Here is a 27,482-nt window from a genome sequence, read left to right as displayed (position 1 = left end):
AGGCGGGGTACACCCTGGACTGGTGGCCAGCCAATCACAGGGCACATATAGACAAACAACCATTCACACTCACATTCATAAAAACCCACGCATGCACGGGGAGAACATGCAAATTCCACACAGAGATGGCCGAGGGTGGAATTGAACCCTGGTCTCCTAGCTGTCAGGTCTGCGCGCTAACCACTCGTCCACCGTGCCACCCACTTTTTCACACAATGTAAATTGCAATTTCAAATTCAATTTCAAATGCAATTTCAAATTCAAGAAAATGCTGCTCATGGATGCCTTCTAATGTTGTGTTGCTGTGTGTGTGCGTGTGTGCGTGTGTGTGTAAGAGAGAGAGAGAATCCCCCCAGATAAGCCATGGTGGAGAGTTGCAGAGTAATCCCGTCGTGGGGCCAGAGGGAGAAAGGCACATTAGTGGGCCAGGGTGCCAGGGTGCGTGTATATCCTGCATGTCACGCAGAAACTAAATCAACTTTGAGACAGCGACGCGTAAGTTTAGAGGAGCGCGAAGGCGCATATTGGATACGCGCTATGACGGACGAAAAGAGACTCCATTTAGGAGTTTCTAATATGTCGGGATGTGAGCTGCACTTGTGCTAGAATGGCATGTCATGGCACTTGGATCTGTGAGGGATGGCAGCTTTCACCCATTATCATCACCACCACCACCACCATCTCCCAAACGCGGAGCTTCGGAGGCTTTTCCACCGGCTCACCATCGCGTCCTCTTTGAGCATCCTCTGCTTCTCGCTGGTTTATCTCCTCACCGGATGCTGCCAGTCTGGTGTGGTAGAAAACTCTGACATCAGGCCACCCACCCCCTGGTTCCTTACGCCGCTAAAGCTGTACGAGAGGAACGGAACCGGGGCTTCCGGTGAAGCGTCACTTGGCGAGGGTGCTGTCACCGATCATGCCGGGCTGGAGGCGAACATCTCCGGGAAGGAATGGACAGCCAGTCGGAGGTTACCCCATGCTCTTATCATTGGAGTTAAGAAAGGAGGAACCAGAGCTTTGTTGGAGTTTCTGCGGCTGCATCCGGACATCCGAGCCCTTGGGTCCGAACCACACTTCTTTGATCGGCATTACGCACGGGGACTGGACTGGTACAGGTCTGTATTTATTTCCATTGAAGCTACTGCTTGGATGCAGGTCTCAGTTAATGGTTGCATATCTTTCAGTCTATGTTTCATATTTACTTTGGGGACTTTATGCCATCTGGAATGTTGAATAATACCACAAAATGATTCATGTAACCATCCCTGACACGGTACTTAAACTTATAAAGTAAAGTTAACACAACTGACAACTGATTAACTACTAACGTCAATTTTGGAGTGTAAGCCACATCCAGTAAGTTTAGAGGAAATAAACAGATTTGTTCTTACATAAGCTGCGCTGGTGTATAAGCTGCCAGGACTAGGCAGATCTTTATTTAACCGGACCCAATCATGAGCTACGAAGACCTCATGACAAGCTTGTAGACCCATTGAAAATTGCAGGAGGTCATTACTCAACATAAGTACTGCGAATACTAAACTCATCACACAGCAAACTAACACTCAAAAGACACCTAAGAAATATACAAAGCAAATATACATACTCCACCGATACAATACAATACAAAAAGTACCAATACTTTTAAAATAACAACATCTACCCATAATGCATTACTGCTCATTGGAGGACAAGCAGCATAGAAAATTGTGTACAGCGCAACGCTGCCTCGGACCCGTAGCCACCAATTAACAGCAGATACTATATAAGTATATAAGTACTGACAACACTAAAGTCATCACACAGCAAACTAACACTCAAAAGGCACCTAAGAAATATACAAAGCAAATATACATACTCCACCGATACAATACAATACAAAAAGTACCAATACTTTTAAAATAACAACATCTACCCATAATGCATTACTGCTCATTGGAGGACAAGCAGCATAGAAAATTGTGTACAGCGCAACGCTGCCTCGGACCCGTAGCCACCAATTAACAGCAGATACTATATAACTATATAAGTACTGACAACACTAAAGTCATCACACAGCAAACTAACACTCAAAAGGCACCTAAGAAATATACAAAGCAAATATACATACTCCACCGATACAATACAATACAAAAAGTACCAATACTTTTAAAATAACAACATCTACCCATAATGCATTACTGCTCATTGGAGGACAAGCAGCATAGAAAATTGTGTACAGCGCAACGCTGCCTCGGACCCGGAGCCACCAATTAACAACAGATACTATATAAGTATATAAGTACTGACAACACTAAAGTCATCACACAGCAAACTAACACTCAAAAGGCACCTAAGAAATATACAAAGCAAATATACATACTCCACCAATACAAAAAGTACCAATACTTTTAAAATAACATCTACCCATAATGCATTACTGCTCATTGGAGGACAAGCAGGATAGAAAATTGTGTACAGCGCAATGCTGCCTCGGACCCGGAGCCACCAATTAACAGCAGATACTATATAAGTATATAAGTACTGACAACACTAAAGTCATCACACAGCAAACTAACACTCAAAAGGCACCTAAGAAATATACAAAGCAAATATACATACTCCACCAATACAATACAATACAAAAAGTACCAATACTTTTAAAATAACATCTACCCATAATGCATTACTGCTCATTGGAGGACAAGCAGGATAGAAAATTGTGTACAGCGCAATGCTGCCTCGGAACCGGAGCCCAGAGGGAGGCTGACGTCAACGGAGGCTGATGTTCAAACTCCTATTCGTACATATTTTGGTTTTTGCCAGTGTAAAAAAAGAAAAGAAAATGAAATGTCTTCATGTCTCACATAAGGATTATGGATAATGGGCAATATTCCCCCAAAAGTGCAGTTTTCCTTTAAAATGTGGGTTTTTATATCTTACAAGCAGCTACAGTAGTTTAGAGGGTAGTAGAGGGGTGACTGTGCAGAAATCCTCATATACTCATGCAAAATTGTAAGGAATACGAAATAATGTACTAGGAAGTCTGACAGGTTAAATGACAAACTGGATGTTGTGGTTTGCATCATCATCTTCTCGTGCACCAATTAGCAGCCTCCATCTTTCCGTTGGTCGTGTTTGCATACCGAAACATATCCCTGCGAGTATTCCGTAGAGGCTTAGGTGACAGTCAAAGGGACTGTGCCATCTGGCTTCACCGATCTGTGCGTGTTACGTGTTTGTGTTGATGTCTGTGTGTCTGCGTGAACCGGGGGTGAGAGCAAGGTCTGCAGGATGAGTCCTCACAGAGCTGCAGAGTAATCATCTCCAGAGCCGGAGCCAGATGTTGCTGTTGTCATGTGGCTCTGTTCTCAGCATGTTCAAAACTTCAATACTCAGAACTCACGCACACAGAAACAACAGGGGAGGGGGAGGTGGGGGGGGGGGGTTGGTGTTAATCATTATAACATAGAATGCAGAAATATCCCCTCAACATTTTACACGCTTTTGTACAAAAATGTGCATATTATGTAAGGACTGCACTTAAAAGTCTCGGAAATATGATCCCAATATGGCAGATTAAAACTCTACCCAAATCTGGATGAAATGCTAACCAGCTTACTGCATATTACTGAGGTTCAATATTGGCATTGGCTCAATGCTGGGAGCGTCTTTGGCGTGTCATACCGTAACCTGACACAGACGCCAGTTTTTTCCCCCACCATACAAAAACTAGCTCAGAGATTTCAACTGTCAGGTTCCACTGTGAGGAAATTGAAGACCACAGGCACAGTTCTAGTTAAGACCCGGAGTGGCAGGCCAAGAAATATCTCAGATAAGCAGAGGCCAAGGATGGTGAGAACAGTCAAAGTCAACCTACACACCAGCTCCAAAGACCCACAACATGGTCTTGGTGCAGATGGTGTCACTATTTGGACATATAGCGGATGAAAAACACTTGCTACCCACAGTAACATTTGGTGGTGGTTCCATCATACTGGGTGGCTGCGTGGCCAATGCAGGTACTGTAAAGTTGAAAGGTGGCATGGATTCCAGTCAGTATCAATACTTAGCAAAAAATACTGTGTAGACTAGGTTCAACCTAAGGAAGGAAGTGGGGGCGTGCCGCAATACCACAATACCAGATGACGCGAGCGTGACAACAGACCGCCACGTCTCCCTGCGGGCCAGATGGGGCTCATGTGATGTCGAGCCACTTGACATCACTGTCAGCCCCGTCAATTGACCTCTGACTTCAGGTCACCTTACCCTGGGAGTTAATGATGTGTCCAGAGCACTCCATAGTAGAAATAGAATACACAGTGAAACACAATCAAATCAAAGCCTAAATGTTAAAGGTTGTTTTATACAATGGAGGCAGTGTGAGGAAGGAGCACAGTGGAACCTCTGTTGCCTGATTTTTGGTTATGTCGGAAATTCACACAAAATCATAATTTTACCTCGGTTTGTTGCATATTTATTGTTGTTGAGTGTAATTGATTGCAAAATTTGGGAACATGCTGCATGACAGATTGTTGCTTGGTTTTATTGTAGTTGTAGTTTTTGTGGTATAGCATCATATCAAATATTGACCCTGACCTTAAGAGGTTCTTGGGTATATACATATACAGTTTCTTGAACTTAACATCACTGATTTATTAATACTCCGAACCAATCACGGTACAGCAAAGGGACTTAAGGATTCGCTGTATATTCGTCACAACCAATGAGCATGTTCTTTTTCTTCCTTTTCTTTCTTTTCTTAATTTATTTCAGACATGCATACTATGTTACATTATTCTTTCTCACATATACACTTACAATACACTTACAATATCAATTAATATATATATATGTATATATACACACATATACATACACACATATATACAGATACATACACACATATACATGCACACACACAACACCTCATTACTACACATGTTTGAAAAGGAGCAGGAAGAAGCAAAGCTTATTAAATCCTACCCCTTCTCCACGCCATAGCAGTTACCAATTCAATAAGTGATTTTTTTCCACACATAATAAGCACAGAATCTTACATAAGACAAAACAACAAAAGAAGAGTGGGAACATCAGACATCCCAGCAAAACCCCTAGGACATTGCCGAAGCACACCACCAACCAAGCCAGTCAACCCACCATGTAGCTCCAGAGCGGCAATCGAGATCAGTGCCCCAGACAAAGCACTAATGGCGTTTAAGGGGAGATTGGATCATGAAAAGCACTGCAATAAATGAGCGAGAGAGCATGGAAGTTTCCTGTATACCGTGTTGTCTCGGATCGATACTTTTATCTCCTGGCGCTGACCTTGGGTTGACTCCAGCATGAGAGCGCTTTAGCATTGGTCAAGCTCAGCTTCTGTTACAATTAGCAGGAAGCTTTATCCTGCAGCAGGATTATCTCAAACACAAGGGGTCACGTTACATGCGTGCATTAAAAATAACTGATAATTCACATTTGCTTTGTCGCTGAAGGATGCCAGAAGCGATGCACAAGCGAATGGAGTAAGAGCTAAATTGCAGGGAGAGAGAGAGACAGAGGAGGTCGAAGTGTGACTACGGTTACAGCAACCTCGCACATCTGCGTTGACCTCTGCCTCACCCCGGGGAACGTTATAAGAGCTGGCATAATGCGTGTTAGTGTTTGTGTGGAAAGGCCGACATTCTTTGATTCTGTCGCAGACTGGAGACACTTGGGTCCTCCAGACAGCGGGGCTTCTTCTATTTTGTTCTTGAGGTACACTCAGATTTTCAATATTATTGACCTTGTCCATTGTGGTTGCGATTTCATGTGGTCTCAATGTCATCCAAAGTAAAAAAAAAAGAATGAGAGAGAATGAAAACAGCAACTACTGTGAAAAAGAAAGAAAGTCTAAGACCACCACCCGCTGTGTCTTTAATGGTCCTTTTCACAGCAGTCATTCAGACATATAAAAACACAGCAAATAGCAGGGAAAATACAGATAGCGAGATTACTCGAGAAATACAAACAGCATACTGATTTCAGCATAATTTTGTAGATGTGATGGTCTGGGGCTGTTTTGCTGCTTCAGGACCTGGAAGACTTGCTGTGAGAAATGGAACCATGACTACTGCTGTCTATCAAAACAATCCTGGAGAATTTCTGGCCATCTTTTGGTGACCTCAAGCTGAAACCAAATTGGGTTCTGCAGCAGGACAATGGTCCAAAACACAGCAGCAAGTCCACCTCTGAATGGCTGAAGAAAAACCAAATGAAGACCTTGGAGTGGCCTGGTCCAAGTCCTGACTGAAACCTATTGAGATGCTGTATGGCCTACAAAAGGCTTGATGCTGGAAAAGCCTCCAATGTGGCTGAATGACAACAAATCTGCAAGGATGAGTGGGCCAACATTCCTCCACAGTGCTGGAAGAGACTCATTGCAAGTTATCACAAATGCTTGATTGCAGTTGTTGCTGCTAAGGGTGGCCTAACCACTTATTAGCTTTAGGGGGCAATCGTTTTCCACACAGGGCCATGTCGCTTTGGATTGCTTCCTTCCTTCCTTCCTTTCTTCCTTCCTTCCTTCCTTCCTTCCTTCCTAGCTTCCTTGCTTCCTTCCTTCCTAGCTTCCTTCCTTCCTTCCTAGCTTCCTCCCTTCCTTCCTTCCTAGCTTCCTTGCTTCCTTCCTTCCTAGCTTCCTTCCTTCCTTCTTTCCTTCCTAGCTTCCTTGCTTCCTTCCTTCCTTCCTAGCTTCCTTCCTTCCTTCCTTCATTCATTCATTCTCTACTGCATATCCTCACGAGGGTCGTGGGGGTTGCTGGAGCCTATCCCAGCTGTCTTCGGGTACACCCTGGACTGGTCTTGCCAGCCAATCACAGGGCAGGGCACATATAGACAAACAACCATTCACACTCACATTCATACCTATGGACAATTTGGAGTGGCCAATTAACCTAGCATGTTTTTGGAATGTGGGAGAAAACCGGAGTACCCGGAGAAAACCCACGCATGCACGGGGAGAACATGCAAACTTAGGATTGAACCCGGGTCTCCTAACTGTCATGTCTGCACGCTAACCACTAGACCGCCGTGCAGCCTGGATTTTTTTTCTCCCTTAATAAAAAAGTTTATTTGAAAAACTGCATTTTGTGTTCAGTAATGTTGTCACTGACTAATATTTCAATGTGTTTGATGATATGAAATATTTAAGTGTGACAAACAAACCACTTCATCACACCACTGTGTATCTGAAGAAACATTCTTTGAACTAAATCGGGGGAACATGTCGCCAAGGACATTAACATTGACAAAAGGGAATACAGAAAAATCACCCCATGATTTTGGATCTGCTGTGATGGCTGTGATTCATCTGCAATTCATATTGAACTCATTAAGGATGCCGTTCAATTCATACCCTCACATTGGCGGCTTTGTGCAGCCATGACACAGCGCATGGTGCTCCTTGTCTTTTTGTGTTTGGACAATGGTGTGTAATTGCCATGCAAATCACAGAATAAGGGGCTGCCAAAACATTGGATGTTCTGCAGTAGTTAATGGACGGTTGCAAATGGCAGCGAATCAATGATACCCATCTGCGGCATCATTTTTGTCTTCATCTGAAACCAGACTGGGGAACAATTCATGCTATTATAAACATACTTGATTTGGCTTGTGGTTTTGTTTGTTGTGTGATTAACTGGGGTTCAGGTGTGATCGGGCCCCGGGCCTGCAGTGGAAGTGATCGCTATGAGGCCCAGACGGGCGGGGCGGCCAGGCTCTCATTAAGACCCTCCCTTGAGACTTTGGGCACCTCTATGATGGATGTCTCTTGGAAGTGGACAGAGCAGCGCCACAATAGAGCGACCCCTTAATGGTCCCCCATACCGAGGCAATGAGAGGCCTCCTAATAACACACTCAGAGGCGTGCATACACATTCACATTTATGTCCTCCAATTTGGAATATGTCATAAATAACACAATTTATGCCATCACACCCTATTGCCCCCCCCCCCCCCCCCACACACACACTATCCATTGCTGCACATCCCAGATGATGAACGTTCACATTTCCTAACACCCACTGCATGACACAGCATGCTCCTGATGAGGCTCCAGAGGGTCCTGGCTGCCTTATCTTCCACCTGCCACTCTCGGTTGCAGCTGAGGTCCTGTGCTGCGTTATTAGCCCCCTGTTTAATTCCCCCTTTGCGTTTGCTCCTCCTTGTGCCAATCACTCTTGTGGACACTGACTTATGCATAGCTATCGTAAGCCCCATAAGGATCAATAACCGGTCGCTCTGCCGGTCTGGGGTATGGTATTCCCCACTAGGGAGTGTAGATGAAATATTGGGAAATGGCTAACTAAAGGGAGGTTCCTCAAAGGCAAACAGAGGCTTATGGTAAGCTGCTAGCTAATCCCTGTGTTCATCATACTGGATGTTTGATCTTATTCTCAAAAGTGTAAGGATGTTGCCAAAATAGGGTCGGAAACTGACAATTAGTTGAGTCAGATTTTTTTGGAGTCAAGGATTTTACTATCACATGTTATCAGCTGGTTCTTAAGGGGAAAAAACAATGATTCTACAAGAATGAAGTCACAATGTTGACATTTATATATCAATATTGATATTTATTCATTCATTCATTTTCTACCGCTTTTCCTCACGAGGGTCGCAGGGGGTGCTGGAGCCTATCCCAGCTGTCTTCGGGCGAGAGGCGGGGTACACTCTGGACTGGTCGCCGGCCAATCACAGGGCACATATAGACAAACAACCATTCACACTCACATTCATACCTATGGACAATTTGGAGTGGCCAATTAACCTAGCATGTTTTTGGAATGTGGGAGGAAACCGGAGTACCCGGAGAAAACCCACGCATGCACGGGGAGAACATGCAAACTCCACACAGACATGGCCAAGGGTGGAATTGAACCCTGGTCTCCTAGCTGTGAGGTCTGCGCGCTATTGATATAATATATTGATATAATACATATGTCAATATTGACAACAGGACATGTTGTTAAGAAAGACAATTACTGCAGGGACGAAACAGTCCTTGTATCTTTTGCTTCGACTTTTTGGACCACCGGTCTCAGAACTGGTTTCAAAGTTCACCCCAGAGTCAATGATTGTGCCAAGGTATTTCTACCTGGTGGCCCCACCCATAGCCTCTATCTGTATCGAGACTGGGTCAACACTGTGACTTTAATTCCTAAACTCTAATACCATTTCTTTATTTTTGTTTACATTTACCAAGAGAAAATAGCAAGGATACACCATTTCACAAAATCCCATACAGTTGGTCCACGGCACAAAACACGACTATAGTCACATTTATACTCTTTTTATTTACAACATATTGCGCAACTGCAGGGTCTTGAGACACATGCTAACTCGCAAACTAGAGAGCTAGCGACCTAAATGGTAGCCTTCAAGTTATTTCCTTTAAACTTAAATAGCCAAAAACGTACCACTTCCACACGGATAGGGAGGATAACTATTAACAGTTATTTAACCTTTAACATGAACATTAATCAAACGTAATAATTTTTTCTGGGTACATGATACCATACAGCATCCATATCAAACTTACGCGGGCCGCACTAACATTAAACTTTCATATCAAGGCGGGGGCCTCAAACTAGTGTCCTGCGGGCCACATTTGGCCCGCGGGCCGCGTGTTTGAGACCCCTGTTTTAAATCATAGTCAGTGAAGCGGCTTTAAACATGGATGGTGAATTTTGAGCAGCATAAAAAAGTTCTTGCTGTAAAACTTTCTCATGAATTGCAAAACAAACCCGCTGAGTCCCGACTGTCTTCCAGGCAGTTCTCCCCTTTCTCTTCCCTCATAATGAGCAGTGAAGTACCCCCCTCCAACCTCGCTCAGTCTGTCTTCTCCGATTGCCAGATTTGGGGATTTTGTAAAAATGAACAGCGATCACGGTTGCTTTGTCTTTTGTCAATAATTAAACTGCACAAATATGCCTTGCATTCATTGATGGGCTTGGATGAGGATTGTATTCCACCACATCATGTCTCACTGAGCATGGAAACAGCACAGTGGCCCCATTGAAGTAAATGAGAGGGGTGATAGGCCATGTTCCTGTCTCGTTGCACAGCATCAATGGAAGTTCTGCCATTTTTAGACAAACGCTGGCTTATTTGCACTTCCACAATTGTAATCCAAACGCTTGAAGGTGAACACAGGTCCACCATGTGTATATTATATATACAGCAGGGGTCTCAAACACGCGGCCCGCGGGCCAAGTGTGGCCCGCAGGACACTAGTTTGTGGCCCCCGCCTTGATATGAAAGTTTAATGTTAGTGCGGCTGTATGGTATCATGTACCCAGAAAAAATTATTACGTTTGATTAATGTTCATGTTAAAGGTTAAATAACTGTTAATAGTTATCCTCCCTATCCGTGTGGAAGTGGTAAGTTTTTGGCTATTTAAGTTTAAAGGAAATAACTTGAAGGCTACCGTTTAGGTCGCTAGCTCTCTAGTTTGCGAGTTAGCATGTGTCTCAAGACCCTGCAGTTGCGCAATATGTTGTAAATAAAAAGAGTATAAATGTGACTATAGTTGTGTTTTGTCATGTCCACAGGGCTCTAATAATGCTTTGTTCATTTTAATCTGAAAAAAATCATTTGTCTACCCACCAACTATATGTGGTTTCTTAAGTTTTTATTATTTGCTGTTTTATTATTATTATTATATTTATTTATTACTGATTGATTGATTTTCATTATTCTTGATTTGTTTATTTTTCATCTTATTTTGTGCAGAAAAATAAAAATTAAGATATTTGAGAACAGTGGAATGTTTTATCAGAGCTTTTATTGTAGAAAATCAGAACCAAAGCACTGAAAAAGTTTGTATATTTTTCTGTTTTTAAGAATTTTTTTCTGTTTTTTTTTTTTTTTTTTGGAAAACCTGATGTGGCCCAGTCTCACCCAAACCCTAGCTCCAGTGGCCCCCAAGTAAATTGAGTTTGAGACCCCTGATATACAGCATTTATCCATCTGTATATTCTTCTTTTCTCATATTCTTCTTAACATATCCCCAAGTGATGCAAAAAAGTCAAAGCTGCAAATTGGAAAACATAGGTGCATATGTTTTAATTTTTATAAAAGGTAATAGTTTTTTTGTCTGTTAATTAGTATGTTTATGCAAAGCTCAGGTTGTTCCTGATGGGGGAGAGCGTCTCTCGCCTCCTGGCAGTTCACAGACAGCTTGCTAATGGGGGTGTGTTTGCATCCACTCCCATCATCAGTCACCCAGTCCTTTCATTTCCAAGACTCGAGCAGGCACTCATGCGCACCAGGGTGTACAGTTTCAGATCTAAGATGACAACAGCCCAAAAGCAAGAAGACTGATAGCAAAGTCACTGACTAAGCAATTTAACAATCACTTTATATTTGCTTTGTGTGTGTGTGTGTGTAGACTCTGTGGCTCCACCTGTTCATGCTATCGGAGGTACAGAGGAAGTCTGCAGACTAAGTGTCTCATACTGATCGGATGATGGGATCAAATGTGTTAGCCGCATGTGTGTATGTGTCAGATTCATACAAGGCAGACAGCTTTGAGGCGACTGTATTGATGGCGTGTTGAGTTGCAAGCACATATGAAACCATTGCCAATAGCAGAGGACAGACAGAGCATCCTGGCCTTCCCAATGTCTCTACCTCTTTTGGGATCCATACATATCCATAAACATAACTAATGACTGGCTCCGGCGCCACCAATAATGTTTTGTTGGCTGCGTCCAAATAAACTAAATCAACAAAAAATGAGGTAGAGACTTTCCAAAACAGACCTCAGTTTTATGTATCTTGTTTGTCTGACGGGTTGCACGGTGGTATAGTGGTTAGCGCGTAGACCTCACAGCTAGGAGACCCGAGTTCAATCCCACCCATGTGTGGTTTCCTCCCACATTCCAAAAACATGCTAGGTTAATTGTCGACTCCAAATTGTCCATAGGTATGAATGTGAGTGTGAATGGTTGTTTGTCTATATGTGCCGTGTGATTGGCTGGCCACCAGTCCAGGGTGTACACTGCCTCTCGCCTGTCGCCCAAAGACAGTTGGGATAGGCTCCAGCAACCCCTGTGACTCTCGTGAGGAAAAAGCGGTCCAAAATGAATGAATGAATGAACTGAAAATGAGACTTTCCAAAATAGACCTCAGTTTTATGTATCTTGTTTGTCTGACGAGTTGCACGGCGATCTAGTGGTTAGCGCGCAGACCTCACAGCTAGGAGACCCGAGATCAATCCCACACTCGGCCCTCTCTGTGTGGAGTTTGCATGTTCTCCCTGTGCATGCGTGGTTTTCCTCCCACATTCCAAAAACATGCTAGGTTAATTAGCCACTCCAAATTGTCCATAGGTATGAATGTGAGTGTGAATGGTTGTTTGTCTAAATGTGCCCTGTGATTGGCTGACCACCAGTCCAGGGTGTACCCCGCTTCTCGTCCGAAGACAGCTGGGATAGCCTCCAGCACCCCCGCGAAATTGAATGAATGAATCCACTTTGGATTCCTCCTATTCATTATTCATGAATCCACACATACAGTAGGTGAAAGTAAACAAATATCTTTTCAATGACTATGACTTGGGGGAGTGCTGGAGCCTATCCCAGCTGTCCTCATGCCGGAGGCGGGGTCTTCCCGATCTCCTGTCTGTGTGGCCTATGTGCTAACACATACATGACACTGTACATCATGTATGTAAATGAGCAAGAATCCACGGTATGGACATGCCGCTGTGTTGTTTGTGTCTGGTCAGTCGGTCAGGTGTGTGGCAGGTGTGTCGGCAGATGGCCCACAGTCTCCATCTGGTCCTCTCGGCCCTCTTAAATCATTTATCTCTAAATGAGTTCCATCTGCTGTTCAAACACCGAGTCGGACATCAAGTCGATTACTCCAATGCTTGTTTATATGGCTACTGTATAGCAAGCTAATCACACTGTCGATTAGTAACACATTGGAGTTGCTGTGCTTCGTCAGTATTGTCTCTGCAGCAGAAATTGGGAGTTTTTTTTTTGCAAACAGCACATCAATAATGACTTCCACCGGGAATCAATTTACAGGATGGAATTACAGTTCATATCAGAACCACTCGCTTACTTGGCAGTTTTCTGCACAAGCCGGTGACCAACGAGTGTGTTGTATTTTTGTGAGACACTTCTTCCATACTTTCAATTCCACCCTCGGCCATCTCTGTGTGGGGTTTGCATGTTCTCCCCGTGCATGCGTGGGTTTTCTCCGGGTACTCCGGTTTCCTCCCACATTCCAAAAACATGCTAGGTTAATTGGCGACTCCAAATTGTCCATAGGTATGAATGTGAGTGTGAATGGTTGTTTGACGATATGTGCCCTGTGATTGCTGGCCACCAGTCCAGGGTGTACCCCACCTCTCGCCCGAAGACAGCTGGGATAGCAACCCCAGCGGTCGCAATAACGGCCTGTTGTGTGGTGGTATGGTAATGGTAATGGTAATGGTAATGGTAATGGTAATGGTAATGGTAATGGTAATGGTTTTATTTCATTTGAACATGCATCAGGTTACAATTGAGTGCATCCCATAATCAGTTCACAGTTCCACATGTCCAAAAGGAGTAGGAAGAAGCAAAGCTTATTAAATCCTACCCCTCCATCTGGTACTTTTACAATCAGTAGCTGTTACATTTGTTCACTTCCTGCTTTCCATAATACAGTTTAAGTTTTTTTTTGTTTTTTTTTAAATATTGCTCCTCGTACCGAAGTACAAGGTGATATGTGCATCCAATGACATAACGGGTACCATAGTAAGTGTCAATATAGTGATATATATAGCACATCATGACTGGTTCAAGACTCTTCATCCTTGTATTTAGCAAACATCAACTGCTTGTATTGTTTCTTGAATTGGCTCATCGTTGTGCATTGTTTGAGGTCCTTACTCAATCCATTCCATAGTTTGATTCCACATACTGAAATGCTATGGCTTTTTAACGTAGTCCTAGCATAGAAGTGTTTCAAATGTAGTTCTTCCCTGAGATCATATTTCTCCTCTCTTGTAGAGAAGTATTGGATGACATTTTTAGCTAATTGGTTATTTTTAGCCTTATGCATTATTTTAGCTGTTTGAAGATGAACTATATCAGCAAGTTGAAGTATTTGTGATTTTAGAAATAAGGAGTTAGTATGTTCTCTGTAGGCGGCATTATGAATTATCCTTACTGACCTTTTTTGCAGTACATTTAGCGAGTGAAGATTGCTTTTATAGTTATTAACCCATATTTCCACACAATAAGTAAGATATGGTAGAACCAGAAATGGAAACGTGAGCTTTTTGTCTTTCTATGTTTCTGTACTTGAACAACATTTCTTCTCCTTGCAGGAGTATGATGCCCAAAGCACTGGATGGCCAGATAGTAATGGAGAAGACGCCTCGCTACTTTGTCACAGTGGAGACACCAGCTCGAGTCCATGCGATGTCACAAGACGTTAAGCTGATTGTGGTGGTGCGGGACCCCGTGACCAGAGCTATATCTGACTACACACAGATCATCTCCAAGACACCTGACATACCTTCTTTCAAGAACCTCGCCTTCAAGAACCGTACCACCGGTCAGCAGAGCCACTTCTAGAGTCTCTCGGTGTTCTCTGCAAAAATTCACAGGGGGGACCTTAATAATAATAATCTGACACTAAGAAAATAGTGCACGTTGTATGTTAAATATTAAAAATGAGCAGTCCGAAATTACATTTCTTAAGAACCCAATTTTTGCACTCCAATCATAATGCCAAAAATCTCTAATAATTTAGATGTCTATCTGTGTTTCAGGTCAGATTGACGCTCAATGGAGTCCTCTATGGATCGGCTTGTACGCCCAGCACCTGGAGCGCTGGTTGGCATGGTTCCCCAGGAGTCAGTTCCATCTAGTCAGCGGGGAAAGGCTCATCTCTGACCCAGCTGGGGAAGTGGGCAAAGTCCAAGACTTTCTGGGTCTCCAGAGGATCATCACAGACAAACACTTTTACTTCAACAAAACTAAAGGCTTCCCCTGCCTGAAGAAGCCGGAGGGGAGTAGTAAACCTCACTGCCTGGGGAAGACCAAAGGGCGGACGCACGCCTCCATCGACCCGGAGCTGATCCAGACATTGAGGGATTTTTACCGGCCGCACAACCAGCGCTTTTATCAGATGGCGGCGCAGGATTTTGGATGGCAGTGAGCATATCCAATAGGAAGAGCTCAGGCATTGATTGAGGTCCAAACATTTTTGAGAAGAATACGTTGGTAGCCAAAATAACCACTTGGCTTTTCCACTAGTGTTATTATTTCTAGTGGATGGTCAGCCAAGCACTGCTGTGGATTGGTCGAACACATTGGTCATTGTAGCATTAGCGGATACATGGCTAGAAATGACAATTAACTAAGGTTGAGGCACCGTAGCACGGGGCGTTTCAGTGTTCGGCCCACAGTCCCTAACTTGTGTTGGCGCCCTCAGTCTCTTCTTAAGTGATATTCATCTCCGAACCTGTAGCGTCATATCAAAAAGGAAAATATTGTGTGCTTGGTGGTAATATTGGAAGTCCATGGAAGTCAACCAGCCATGCCAGAACAAAAAATGGCCTTTCCCAAGGCATTTTTTTTGCCAATGGAATCAAATGATCCATAATGATGAATATTATTTATTTCCACCTAGTTAGTCACTTCTTTCTCACTGGATCGATGAATGCGTCGGCCGTGAGTGACATGACCCAAGTATTGTTCCCGAAAATTGATGAATCTTTTATGCGGCCAACATCAGAGAGAATCTTTAAATGAGCTCAGATTTGACTGAGTGGTTTTGTATCCTTCAATAATGAATGTGGCTAAATGGACGGAGGTGGTGTGAGTGGCGTGCATCACTTGGCCCTGAGCACATGCTGCTGTGCCGTAACGTGTCTGCTAGCGCTGCCTCAGCACATTCGGGTCAACCCGGGGAGGTCGAATGGTGTGAGGTGACGTTCAGAACCAGTTTACAGTTGTTTCCTCGGACGGTGGATGCTTCCAGGCTTTGTGAGGCCTGCTTACAGGGTTTTCTTTTTTGCATGTATTTGCACTAGTTTGAAAACAAGAAATAAAAGTATTTTTAAGCAAAATAAACCGTTGCATTTATTTTTCCAAAAAACAAACCCCAGTGTATAACAAAAATCCGGCAGCAATGTTATTTATTTTATCAATTACAATTAGTTACTCTATTGCAAGATTTTAATGTAAAAAGATTATAAAGTTTGATTATAAATAATGTTACCAGCATGATGGGGTGCAGATGCAGTTTAGGCTTAGGTGGCTCCTCTGAAGAAGAAAACCATCGCTGTGAAAACACTGCCCCCTGGTGGCTACATTGGCAAAACACCTTGAACCTTATAGTAATGTACTATATGTGAAGTGCTACCAGACAAAAATATTAATACGTAACAATAATAATACATAAATATTAGACAGTGTGGGTTTCAATAAATAAGGGAATTGAATTCATTCAAATGAGACAATTAAAAAAATAATATATATAACAATAAAAAAGACGATATGCTAACTGTTAGCATTTTAGTCATTTTACATAGCAATAAGTGACATATAGCATTTAGCTCACATACTGATACATACTGATGCCAAACGATGACACTGTAAGTATTATATTTTATCATGAATGTACCTGCTGTACGTTGGAGAGTTTTGAAAGGTGCTTTAATCGAGAGCTTTATAGGTGGAATAGGTGAATCCTGTCACGGTCGGGTATGGTCGTGTAGTGTATCGACCCCATGATGTACAGATGAGAACCCAATTGCAGGTAAAAATACATTTAATGATGCTATGCAGCAAAACAACGCACTAGTATGTCCAACAGAAAAAACGACAATGACCCAACTAAAAAGGAGCGCACACTTGAACTAAATAGACATCACAGAGAATGGGAAACAGGTACGGGAGATGATGGAAAGCAACGGAAAACACAACAGAGCAAAACAGGAAGTGAATACAAAATAAGGGCATGAACCAGGAACAGAGGAAAAGAGGAAAAATAAGAGCTGTCACTAGGGAGTGAAGCCCAATCCCATGACATTAGCTTCCTTGTGCTAACTTGTGTGTTCATGTAAGGATTGTGGATGAAAAATTCCCAAAGTGCAATTTTCCTTAAAAATCCATCAACTACAAGGCCTGTAATAGTATACATGAAACAACTCCACCATGACTCATTCAACCTTTTTATTTGCTACATAAATGCTCACATGATAAGTCTCTCCTTTTCCACAGTTAAAAAAACCCAAAACATTATCATACATTTTCGAATATTTAATTGGAATCTATTTGCAGCTATTTACTTCAACTTTGGCACTTTCAATTTCAAATACACTTTTCACATCACACACTTTTCTTATCCATGACGGTACTATATCACATGTAGAAATAACAAGTACTGTATATTGAGGTTTTTATACATTATTTCAATGAGGTATGAAGTTTTGTCATTTATATTATAATGACATAAATACAGAAACATTGAATCAGAATAATGTGGTCTTTAGTGTAATTAAAGACGGTAAACATGAGCCTTATTGTTGGTTACAGTACTGTACTCTTGGAATGAAAGTACACGGAGTACATATAGCAGTGGCTGCCCCCCCAACACAGAAAGTGAAACTTAAGTCTGTGTGAAAGTGAGAGTGAGAACAATCTATCCATTATGTGTCGCCCAGGTTTTGTACTTTTAATACATTTGACATAAATACCCGTTTTATGTTGTCATTATTGGATGTTGTGTGTAGAATTTTAAGAAAAAATATATTTTGGAATAAGACTGTAACATAAGGAAAAGTGACAAAAATGAATCAGTGTATATGACGTCTAATGTAGCAGCATGATTACATCATCCATCCATCATTAGGGATAGGCTCACAATACGCTGGAGCCTATCCCAGCTGCCTTAGATTGAAGGATGGATGATACCCTGGGCTGGTCAGCAGTCACATGACACATGAGACTGACCATTTAAACCACCACTGAGTGGGGACTAAGACCATGTTGCCCTCACAGAAGTCAGGTGACCCACACAAGTCGCTTGTCAGCAATATATTCCCAAAATATCATCATATAGCAGGTGGGATAGTAGTATATATTAGTATATTATATATTATATGATAGCAAAAGCCAAGATGGCATGTAGTTGAGTGGTTAGTGTGCTAACCTCACAATTAGGAGTCTAGGATTCAATCCCAACCTTGACCATTTTTTTTCAAACTCTGTTGGAGTTTCCATGTTCTCCCTGTGCATGCGTGGGTTTTTTCCCGGGTACTCCGGTTTCCTCCCACATTCCAAAAACATGCTAGGTTAATTAGCGACTCCAAATTGTCCATAGGTATGAATGTGAGTGTGAATGGTTGTTTGTCTATATGTGCCCTGTGATTGGCTGGCCACCAGTCCAGGGTGTACCCCACCTCTCGTCCGAAGACAGCTGGGATAGGCTCCAGCACCCCCCCAACCCTCGTGAGGAAAAAGCAAACAAAACTAGTTTTGCTCTCATTAAAGTGTAAAGATAAGTTAAGTACTGTATAATAAAACTAAAGTAAAAATCCTGGGTCATGGGAGACTTGTTATTATGAATTTTTAAAAAGTAACTACCTCCGCGTACCTAGCATAGTAAACATGACAATGGCATGATGATGCGTTCAGAAGCTACAAGGAACTCATCTAGCAGTACTCCTCTCCTTGTGGGTCGGGCAGCTCGTTGAGGTCCAAGAAGATGGAGGTGTTGGAGAGTTTGTGGCCGTTGGACGAGAGGTCCAGCAGCTCCTCGGCGGTACTTGGCACAGAACTGATATACATGTCCCAAACCTGCTCAGGAGCGTCCAGCTCCAAGAGCTTCTGCTTGATCTTTAGGTTCTTCTCAATGTTCCTTCGCTTGTGCTTGAACTCCAGGATGGTTTTGGTGTACCGGTTGATGGTGGTGACGGAGGACGCCATGCACGCTGTGAACGAACTCCATGCTAATCTAAGGAGTAGTTGAAAAACAACATTAACTTCATGAACTGGATAGTAGATTAAAATGACATTTAATTGCTTTCTTTACTATTGGACTCTTTTTTTAGATTTTAGTTGGTGCTCACGATTGACCCTGCTCACCTCACTTATGAAACAAAGCATATGATAGGATGACCTTAAAACGATTTGTTTTGACGTGTTGACTCACATGTATGACCAGCTGTAGTCCCACGTCTGAGGTTTCCAGTCTTCTGGGCCCAGGCTGACAGTCAGCTGGAAAGCTGTCGTGAACATCATGTGGGCTACCATTCCCAGCAGACCTGCAGAAGAAACACACACACACAGAAACAATTGCTGTGCTTTTCCCACATGGCCACTAGATGGCAGTGTTTCACAACATGAACGCAGAGCAACGGCCTGAGTCAATCCAATAGGAATAAATAACTTGAGTCTTAAATGTATACATATTCATACTGTATATACATATAGATAGACTCTATCATCAATTTGGTACGCAGACACCCAAATTGTACAAAGCTTTGAATTCTTACGACTTCCATGTTTGAGTCCAATGTAAAATATTCAGCTACTTTTGAATATTCTGTTCTATTCTATGTTCTAAATCCTATTCTATTTTCCACAAAATTCCCCATTGAAATGAATGGGGAATTGTACTTATGTGCTCCAAATGCTCCAAATGGCTGATTGAGGGTACTTGGACAAAAATCTGCAATTGCATAATGAATGGAAAATATGGGTTTGTTTTTTTCACGTAAACATTAAAATCAGGTTAGAGGGAAATTGACCCCAAGGCGTCATAAAGACCCGGGCACTGACGAAGCAGTGTATTTATTTGGGGCCATCTGCATGCCTGGAGGGCTGTTAGAAACGCATATTACCTGTTTATGTGTGCCTGCAGCACTGGGATCGTTCAGGAAAAATAAATTGCATCGTGTCTTAGAGGTAATGAACAATCTGGCTTCTTTTTCTGTATCTTTCCGGCGCAGCAAAAATTAAACTCTGAGGGGATATTACATACTAAACCTTGATGCACATTGTAAGCTACATCAATTTGTTGTCAAATGTACTGAAGTGGTTGTTTATCATAAAGGCGACTTGATTAATGATGCTTTTAGTTTAACAAGCTAGAAGGCAAATTCAAATAAAGCTCTTTGAAGTCAAACAAAAATGTAGTTAAAAACAAAATTAATAGCATATGCATTAACAATACACTCTCCTTAGGTTAGAACATATGCTGAAAAGCCCCCCCGAGTACTTTATTGAGTCAAGGGCCTTTAGATTTAATAGGAACTTTCAACCCTGAGGCGATTCTGAGTGAAAATAGACCCAACGTGTTTGTATTCAATTGCAGTGCTTTAGCGTGGACTTAAGAATGAGCAAAAGGGGCTCAGTTTTTCAGCTTATGGCTCATAAGAAGCAGGAATTCACCGGAGCACAGCAGAGTCATTGCCGCTAAGCGGAGTCTCTTCCACTGCTGATTCATTGCACGAGCGTGGTGGTCAGGGTCACTTTCACACAGTGGATTAGACAGGAGGTCATCTTTAATTCCTCCGCATGGGAGACAGTGTGAATCTCAGCATGGCTATACAAAAGGTCCTGAAGAGAGATTTATGAAAATACTTAATAAAGATTCTATTAGAGAGGAAAGATGATGGCACAGTCATGACCACAAATTTACTATATTGTATACTTTGCTGTTTTCTCTTTCTAATTGTTAATTTAAAGGCCAATTTTGATGTTAGTCTATTTTGTGGGGTTACATACAAATAAAAAAAAAACTTCAAACAATCCATAACAACGAGCCAAACACCTGAGAGAGAAGTATGATAGGAGAAAAGATTAGAAAAAGTTAAATTGTTCGAATATCACTTTGTCACTCTATTGCGGTATATTAAAAAATAATGATGGCTGTTTCATAGTTCTCCTCTGTGTGGAAGTGGTACGTTTTCGGCTTCTTGCTCTGTCCTTCCTCCCCACTGCGTTGAAAACCCTTTCTTAAGTTTAAAATGAATTAATTGCAGGCTGACTAGTTAGCTCTAAAAACATGAAAAAAATAAATAAATAAACAAAAATAAATAATTGAACTATATTAGGAAAGCAGGAAGTGAACAAATGTAACAGTTACTGATTGTAAAAGTACCAGATGGAGGGGTAGGATTTAATAAGCTTTGCTTCTTCCTACTCCTTTTGGACATGTGGAACTGTGAACTGATTATGGGATGCACTCAATTGTAATCTGATGCATGTTCAAGTGAAATAAAACCACTACCATTACCATTACCATTACCATTACCATTACCATTACCATTACCATTACCATTACCATTACATTGAAATCGGTGTCCGACTCACCTGAGAGCACTGTGAAAATGGCTGCGAAGGCATTGAGTTTGAGGCCGTCAATGACGTTGCCAAACTGGCACACTTCTATCGACATAAGGACGCCCCCGGTGGCCAAAAGGAGGATGTACAGGCACTCGGCGACGATGCACAGCCACAGGACTCCTATACATGTTAGACATGACACAGCGAGAGCAAAGAAGAAAAGGGGGGAAAAAATTCAAGCGCAGGGAGACACGGAGCGAGTGAATGATGGAGGGGAAGCAGCGAGTGAGACCAGGGGAAGCTGAGTGAGGAAGATAGGACATGGTATGGGTGTAGGCAAGGGCACCGGGAGAGGACATGCAAAGCGGCGGGGAAGGGGGAGGAAAATGAGTTGGGAAAGGTGGCTGAGCATCCCTGTGGCCTAGATGATTAACCTTCACAAGCAGACAAAGAATTCCACTGAAAGACAGGAGGAAATATCACATATATGTTATTATATGTGATGATATAGTTATTGTGATGTAATTCTCATAGTGTCGTGGGGGGTACTGTTTTGATACCGATAATATTGCAACACCAGGCCGCTGTCTGAAGCCAACTATGTGCTGCTGTAGACTTGACAGATCCACCCAAATCGGGATATTTTTAAAAAGCATAGTTTTTTTTTACGATTTTGCCCCTCAAAAGGTAAAAACTGGGAAAGTAGCTTTTGTATTAAACTAAATTGAACATGTGGGCGGCACGGCGGTTGAGTGGTTAGCGTGCAGACCTCGCAGCTAGGACACCAGGGTTCAATTCCACCTTTGGCCATCTCTGTGTGGAGTTTGCATGTTCTCCCTGTGCATGCGTGAGTTTTTTCCGGGTACTGCGGTTTCCTCCCACATTCCAAAAACATGCTAGGTTAATTAGCGACTCCAAATTGTCCATAGGTATGAATGTGAGTGTGAATGGTTGTTTGTCTATATGTGGCCTGTGATTGGCTGTCCACCAGTCCAGGGTGTAAAAGACAACTGGGATAGGCTCCAGCACCCTCGTGATGAAAAAGCGGTAGAAAATGAATGAATAAATTGAATATGATTTTATCGGTGGTGTGCAGTCAGGACCGACAAGGCCTTCTCTGCTGGCCTAACCACTACCACAAGCACTGACCTCCATTAATTTGTTTCATGAAATTGTCATAATCTATTCCCAACAGTCTATTGTCTCCATTTCGTCATTTAGTCTGCTGATTTCAGCTTTTACGTGTTGCTGTATCAGTGTGATTTGCCCAGGGCCTTCAGAATCATGAGTGCTGGCCCATGTTTTTCTGGCTGTTTTCCACAGTGAACAGATCAGCACAATTCCCATCCTCTGATTGGTTGATCGGAGCTAAAGTTCCACCCACCATAGCTGACTGAAGAGGAGAAACGTCCATCTCCAGTCAGGGGATGGATTTGATTTAAAGGGTTTTATATTTTTGCCATGTTATTATATAAATATTGATCCATGTGATGTTGTAGTGCACAAGATTTGATAACTTCATGTTATACTTTGCTATGTTTTACCATCCTAAAAGACTTTAAAGACTGCAAACCCGTCTGATGTGTCACATTAAGGTACATACGCAGTAGTACGCAGTCTTCTGACCTATGACCTCTCACCACGTTATCTCAAAACGGCATATTACCACACATCTTAAATAGGAAAATGAGTAAGAGGAATCAAATCAAAACGCAAATGTCTTCAGTTTATCAGCATCAACAGCGAGGAGGCACTAATATGCGGGTTTGAGCACAGGCAGCACAGCTGAGGGGTCCGATAAGGCAAATGAGAATCTATGGAGGAGGCTGATTTGCTTGCAGCGAGACTAACACCTCCTACCTTAGCTGGCAAATCACCGCTAACTGGTAACAGCGCTGTGTGGAATCGGTGTGAAAATATGCAGTCGGTGAGTTATCTGGGTTAGCAAGGGAAATACTTAAAGATAAAGGTTATGCATTTGTTCTTTTCTCTTGGGGAGGCTCTCGCTATCTTTCACTGCCCCCTATAGACTAACCAATGAACCATACCGTACTACTGTCACTAAAATTCATTCATTTTCTACCGCTTTTCCTCACGAGGGTCGCGGGGGTGCTGGAGCCTATTCCAGCTGTCTTCGGGCGTGAGGCGGGGTACACTCTGGACTGGTCGCCAGCCAATCACAGGGGCACATATAGACAAACAACCATTCACACTCACAGGAGTGAGTCATTGGAGTCGCCAATTAACCTAGCATGTTTTTGGAATGTGGGAGGAAAACCCACGCATGCACGGGGAGAACGTGCAAACTCCACTCAGAGATGGCTGAGGGTGGAATTGAACCCTGGTCTCCTAGCTGTGAGGCCTGCGCGCTAACCACTAGACCACTATGCCACCCTGTCACTAAAATATTAAATAAAAACAGAATAAAAAAACCCATATTGATAAACTGCCATAGGTTAAAACAACCACTATTATCCTGGTTCGGTTGTTTTAATTCATTTGATGATCTGAAACTTTAAATGTGACAAACATGCAGAAAAATACTGAAAAAAACACTTAAAAGCAGGAAGTTATTGATGTTGCAATCAGTTTGACCAAATCAACAATCAGACTGCACTTCCGGAATAACAAACAAAAAAACAGACTGTGTACATATATTTATACTGTTTATTCTGTATATTTTGTATTTTCCATTCTTTTTTAATAGATGTGTCTGCACCTACCTGGCAATAAACCCTTTTCTGATTCAGATTCTGATTCAGATTCTGAAAATATATCAGGCATGCGGAACCGAGAGCCACCAGGTAATTTAGTTTTGCTTTGCCCAGCTTCACCATAATAACTACAATAACAATATAGTTTATTTCTATAGCGCTTAAAAACAGTTTGGTACAGCCGACGCTGTGTCAATCATCCTGTCCATCATACGCACCAACCAAGATCCTAAGAGACTTGAACTCTTCCAATTGGTGTAAGGCCTCACTTCCAACTTGAAGGGTACATACACATCACCCTACTCGCCCAATTAATGAATCCTAGGCTTACCTCGTTCATTTGCAGGCGCCACGTAGATGAAACTTCTACAATTTTCCCCTGCAAAATAAGAAATCTATGGTTAATACTACTATACTGTGACAATTGATGATATTACCACTTCATGTGAAAATGAATGTCTCAATATGGAAGGGAAAATCCATTCTTTGTTACCATGACATCCTTTTATTTTGGCTGTTGCGGTGCTCTGTATGAAATGTCAAGGATTTAATTGTCCATGGGAGAAATACTCCAAAAGCTTTGCAGGCATTGTAAGGGGACCCGACCGCTCCCAGATGGCTTATCTGGGAATAGATCCAAGTCAAACAGTGTTTACACATGGTTTTTGGAGGGTGACTAAAACATCCACTTTAACAGGATATGAAATGATTTCATGCCCTCCACGTTTTCCTTTTAATATGGTTGTCAAGACTTTTTAAATCATGTTTCAGGAATATAAATAAACCAGTCACGCATGGTAGCGATCTCTTCAGAAATTACATGTGAATTCTGTGAAATGTTGTCACTGAGCAGAAAGAACACAAATGAATGGAGGACATCACAACACATCGTAGCAATCCCCACACACGGTGAGGATATGGCGGCGAAAGGATTTGAACAGTATGGCGATGACATCAGAGTGATTGGACGACATACATATAAAAAACGAACATATGAATTGAAATAATCTGTTACAGGTTCAAACTATCACCCTCACATGACTGTTATTGATGTAGTGGTCAACACTGCCATATTTCATTCATTCATTAATTTTCTATCACCGGTGTGGGGGGCGCTGGATCCTATCCCAGCTGTCTTCGGGCGAGAGGTGGCCAGCCAATCACAGGGCACATATAGACAAACAACCATTCACACTCACATTCATACCTATGGACAATTTGGAGTCGCCAATTAACCTAGCATGTTTTTGGAAAATGTGGGAGAAAACCCACAGGGAGAACATGCAAACTCCACACAGAGATGGCCAAGGGTGGGATTGAACTCGGGTCTCCTAGCTGTGAGGTCTGCGCGCTAACCACTACTCCGCCATGCAGCCCTCAGCAGACATTCATTCATTCATTCATTCATTTTCTAACGCTTTTTCCTCACGAGGGTCGCCTATCCCAGCTGCCTTTGGGCAAGAGGCGGGGTACACCCTGGACTGGTCGCCAACCAATCACAGGGCACATATAGACAAACAACCATTCACACTCACATTCATACCTATGGACAATTTGGAGTCGCCAATTAACCTAGCTTGTTTTTGGAATGTGGGAGGAAACCGGAATACCCGGTTGCATGCACGGGGAGAACATGCAAACTCCACACAGAGATGGCCAAAGGTGGGACTGAACTCGGGTCTCCTAGCTGTGAGGTCTGCGCGCTAACCGCGCGGTCCACCGTGCCGCCCTCTCAGCAGACATATCTTACCCAATTGATTCTGATGGCATTAATGGGAACTGTAATTTTCCCCTTTATTTGTTGGAGCAAACAGAAGTTAATAAATGAAAAATAAATCCACAAAAGCAGAAAACGACTCCTGGCATTTTGCCCCCAATGACCCACGCTGTCCAAGGAATTAGTCCCTGTAACCATATATAAAAATAACAATGTAACAATATGATTATGTTTTTTTTAATGATTCTAGTTTATATTTTCCAACAAATCCCCCAAATTCAGTAAATAAAAATGTGGAAATGAAGTCAAAAGTCGGATATTAAAGGTTCCAACTACCGGATACTCAGCAAATGAGCAGCAAACACTTCCCGCCCTTTAACCGGTGTTACATTTTGTATGATATTCTCACATATTGTGATGGAAAACGGAACAATAAGTATCGGAACTATTGATATTTTGATATACCAGCAAATACTACCTCTACAAAACTTCTGTGACCACATCAGACCCAAGCCAAATCTCACTAACCGGTCATGTTGATGTTCTGCTCGCAGGAGAACCAGATCCCTGTGTGGAACTTCCTCATGACGTACTTGTCCTCCCCGGTCTCCCATATGTACTGCACCAGCCGTGTGTCGTTCAGGTTAGAGCTGTTGAACCTGATACAAAAGGACTGCTTCGTGGTCACCGGTCCGGTACAGAACGGCTTCACTACTTTCCGGGTCCCGGCGCACCAGTGACTGGTTCCGAGAGCCGACACAGCGAGGAACAATGCCAAGAAGTTCAAGGTGAGAGCCAGAGACGCTCTCCGCCGCCGGTCTATCCCCATCACGGAGGAGTGGAAAGAGAGAGGATAGGAGTGATTTAATCCCGGATTCGAGCGATTTCTCCTCCTCGAATCCTCATAATCCGATTATTCCTGTTGATATGTCCGCGGCTAATTATGGTGGGGACTTTACAAGCGCCTCTCGCGTCCGCTCCTCCGCTGAAGATGTTTCATTTTGTAGGCTCCGGTATACCCTCATCACCCCTCAGCCCCCACCCACGCAAAACACGCACACACACACACACATTTCAGGCATGCTTCTGTATGACAACACCTTTGTTGAAGAATCATCACGTGACACAATATTTATAATAAATGTATCATGTTTAACAAATAATAATGTTATATGTGTCCTATACATACAATGTACATGTCATTGAAAAAGTGAAATACATACTAAACATTTTGGTTTGATCAATATTGTTCAGCTATCTTATATAGCTGCATTGTTATATATTCATATTGGGGTTATTACATCATTATACATTATTCCCCTGGCCTGGACGTGGATGGAGCCAGGCGTAGAGGTGCGGCGAGATGCGGTGAAATGTTAACTGGTTCTCTTGCTAGACCAGGGGTCTCAAACACGCAGCCCACGGGCCAAATGTGGCCCGCAGGACACTAGTTTGAGGCCCCCGCCTTGATATGAAAGTTTAACGTTAGTGCGGCCCGCGCAAGTTTGATATGGATGCTGTATGGTATCATGTACCCAGAACAAAATTATTACGTTTGATTAATGTTCATGTTAAAGGTTAAATAACTGTTAATAGTTATCCTCCCTATCCGTGCGGAAGTGGTAAGTTTTTGGCTATTTAAGTTTAAAGGAAATAACTTGAAGGCTACCGTTTGGGTCGCTAGCTCTCTAGTTTGCGTCTCTAACACAGGGGTCTCAAACATGCGGCCT

At 42.6% G+C, this 27,482-nt stretch overlaps 2 protein-coding genes across 2 annotated transcripts; one reads left to right on the top strand and one right to left on the bottom strand.

Annotated features, from left to right (window-relative positions):
* Window positions 1-377: 377 nt before the first annotated feature.
* On the top strand, window positions 378-16,098 carry hs3st3l (heparan sulfate (glucosamine) 3-O-sulfotransferase 3-like). Its single transcript, XM_058061269.2, has 3 exons — window positions 378-1,115; window positions 14,346-14,575; window positions 14,793-16,098. The coding sequence occupies exons 1-3, from the start codon at window positions 640-642 to the stop codon at window positions 15,179-15,181; spliced, it is 1,095 nt and encodes a 364-aa protein (XP_057917252.2). The 5' UTR covers window positions 378-639; the 3' UTR covers window positions 15,182-16,098.
* Window positions 16,099-17,188: 1,090 nt separating this feature from the next.
* Window positions 17,189-26,776, bottom strand: gsg1l2b (gsg1-like 2b). Its single transcript, XM_058061270.2, has 5 exons — window positions 26,281-26,776; window positions 24,367-24,414; window positions 21,349-21,501; window positions 19,184-19,295; window positions 17,189-18,985 (listed from the first exon to the last, which is right to left on the bottom strand). Exons 1-5 carry the CDS (start codon window positions 26,579-26,581, stop codon window positions 18,685-18,687), a joined length of 915 nt encoding a protein of 304 aa, XP_057917253.2. The 5' UTR covers window positions 26,582-26,776; the 3' UTR covers window positions 17,189-18,684.
* Between the last annotated feature and the right edge of the window lie 706 nt (window positions 26,777-27,482).

Source organism: Doryrhamphus excisus, linkage group LG2, assembly GCF_037039965.1.
Source record: "Doryrhamphus excisus strain RoL-2023G ecotype Guam linkage group LG2, RoL_Dexc_Guam_v1.1, whole genome shotgun sequence".
Classification (NCBI taxonomy): Eukaryota; Metazoa; Chordata; class Actinopteri; order Syngnathiformes; family Syngnathidae; genus Doryrhamphus; species Doryrhamphus excisus.
Note: the sequence above shows the minus strand (reverse complement) of the source record. Positions and strands in the feature narration are given on the sequence as shown.

Coding starts and splice junctions, on each gene's coding strand:
- hs3st3l (XM_058061269.2), top strand. CDS start 640: ATGGCAGCTTTCACCCATTATCATCACCACCACCACCACCATCTCCCA. Junction 1,116..14,345: donor CGGGGACTGGACTGGTACAG/GTCTGTATTTAT, acceptor TTCTCCTTGCAG/GAGTATGATGCCCAAAGCAC. Junction 14,576..14,792: donor CTTCAAGAACCGTACCACCG/GTCAGCAGAGCC, acceptor TCTGTGTTTCAG/GTCAGATTGACGCTCAATGG.
- gsg1l2b (XM_058061270.2), bottom strand. CDS start 26,581: ATGGGGATAGACCGGCGGCGGAGAGCGTCTCTGGCTCTCACCTTGAAC. Junction 19,296..21,348: donor CATTTTCACAGTGCTCTCAG/GTGAGTCGGACA, acceptor TTTCTTCTGCAG/GTCTGCTGGGAATGGTAGCC. Junction 18,986..19,183: donor GACTACAGCTGGTCATACAT/GTGAGTCAACAC, acceptor ACTACTCCTTAG/ATTAGCATGGAGTTCGTTCA.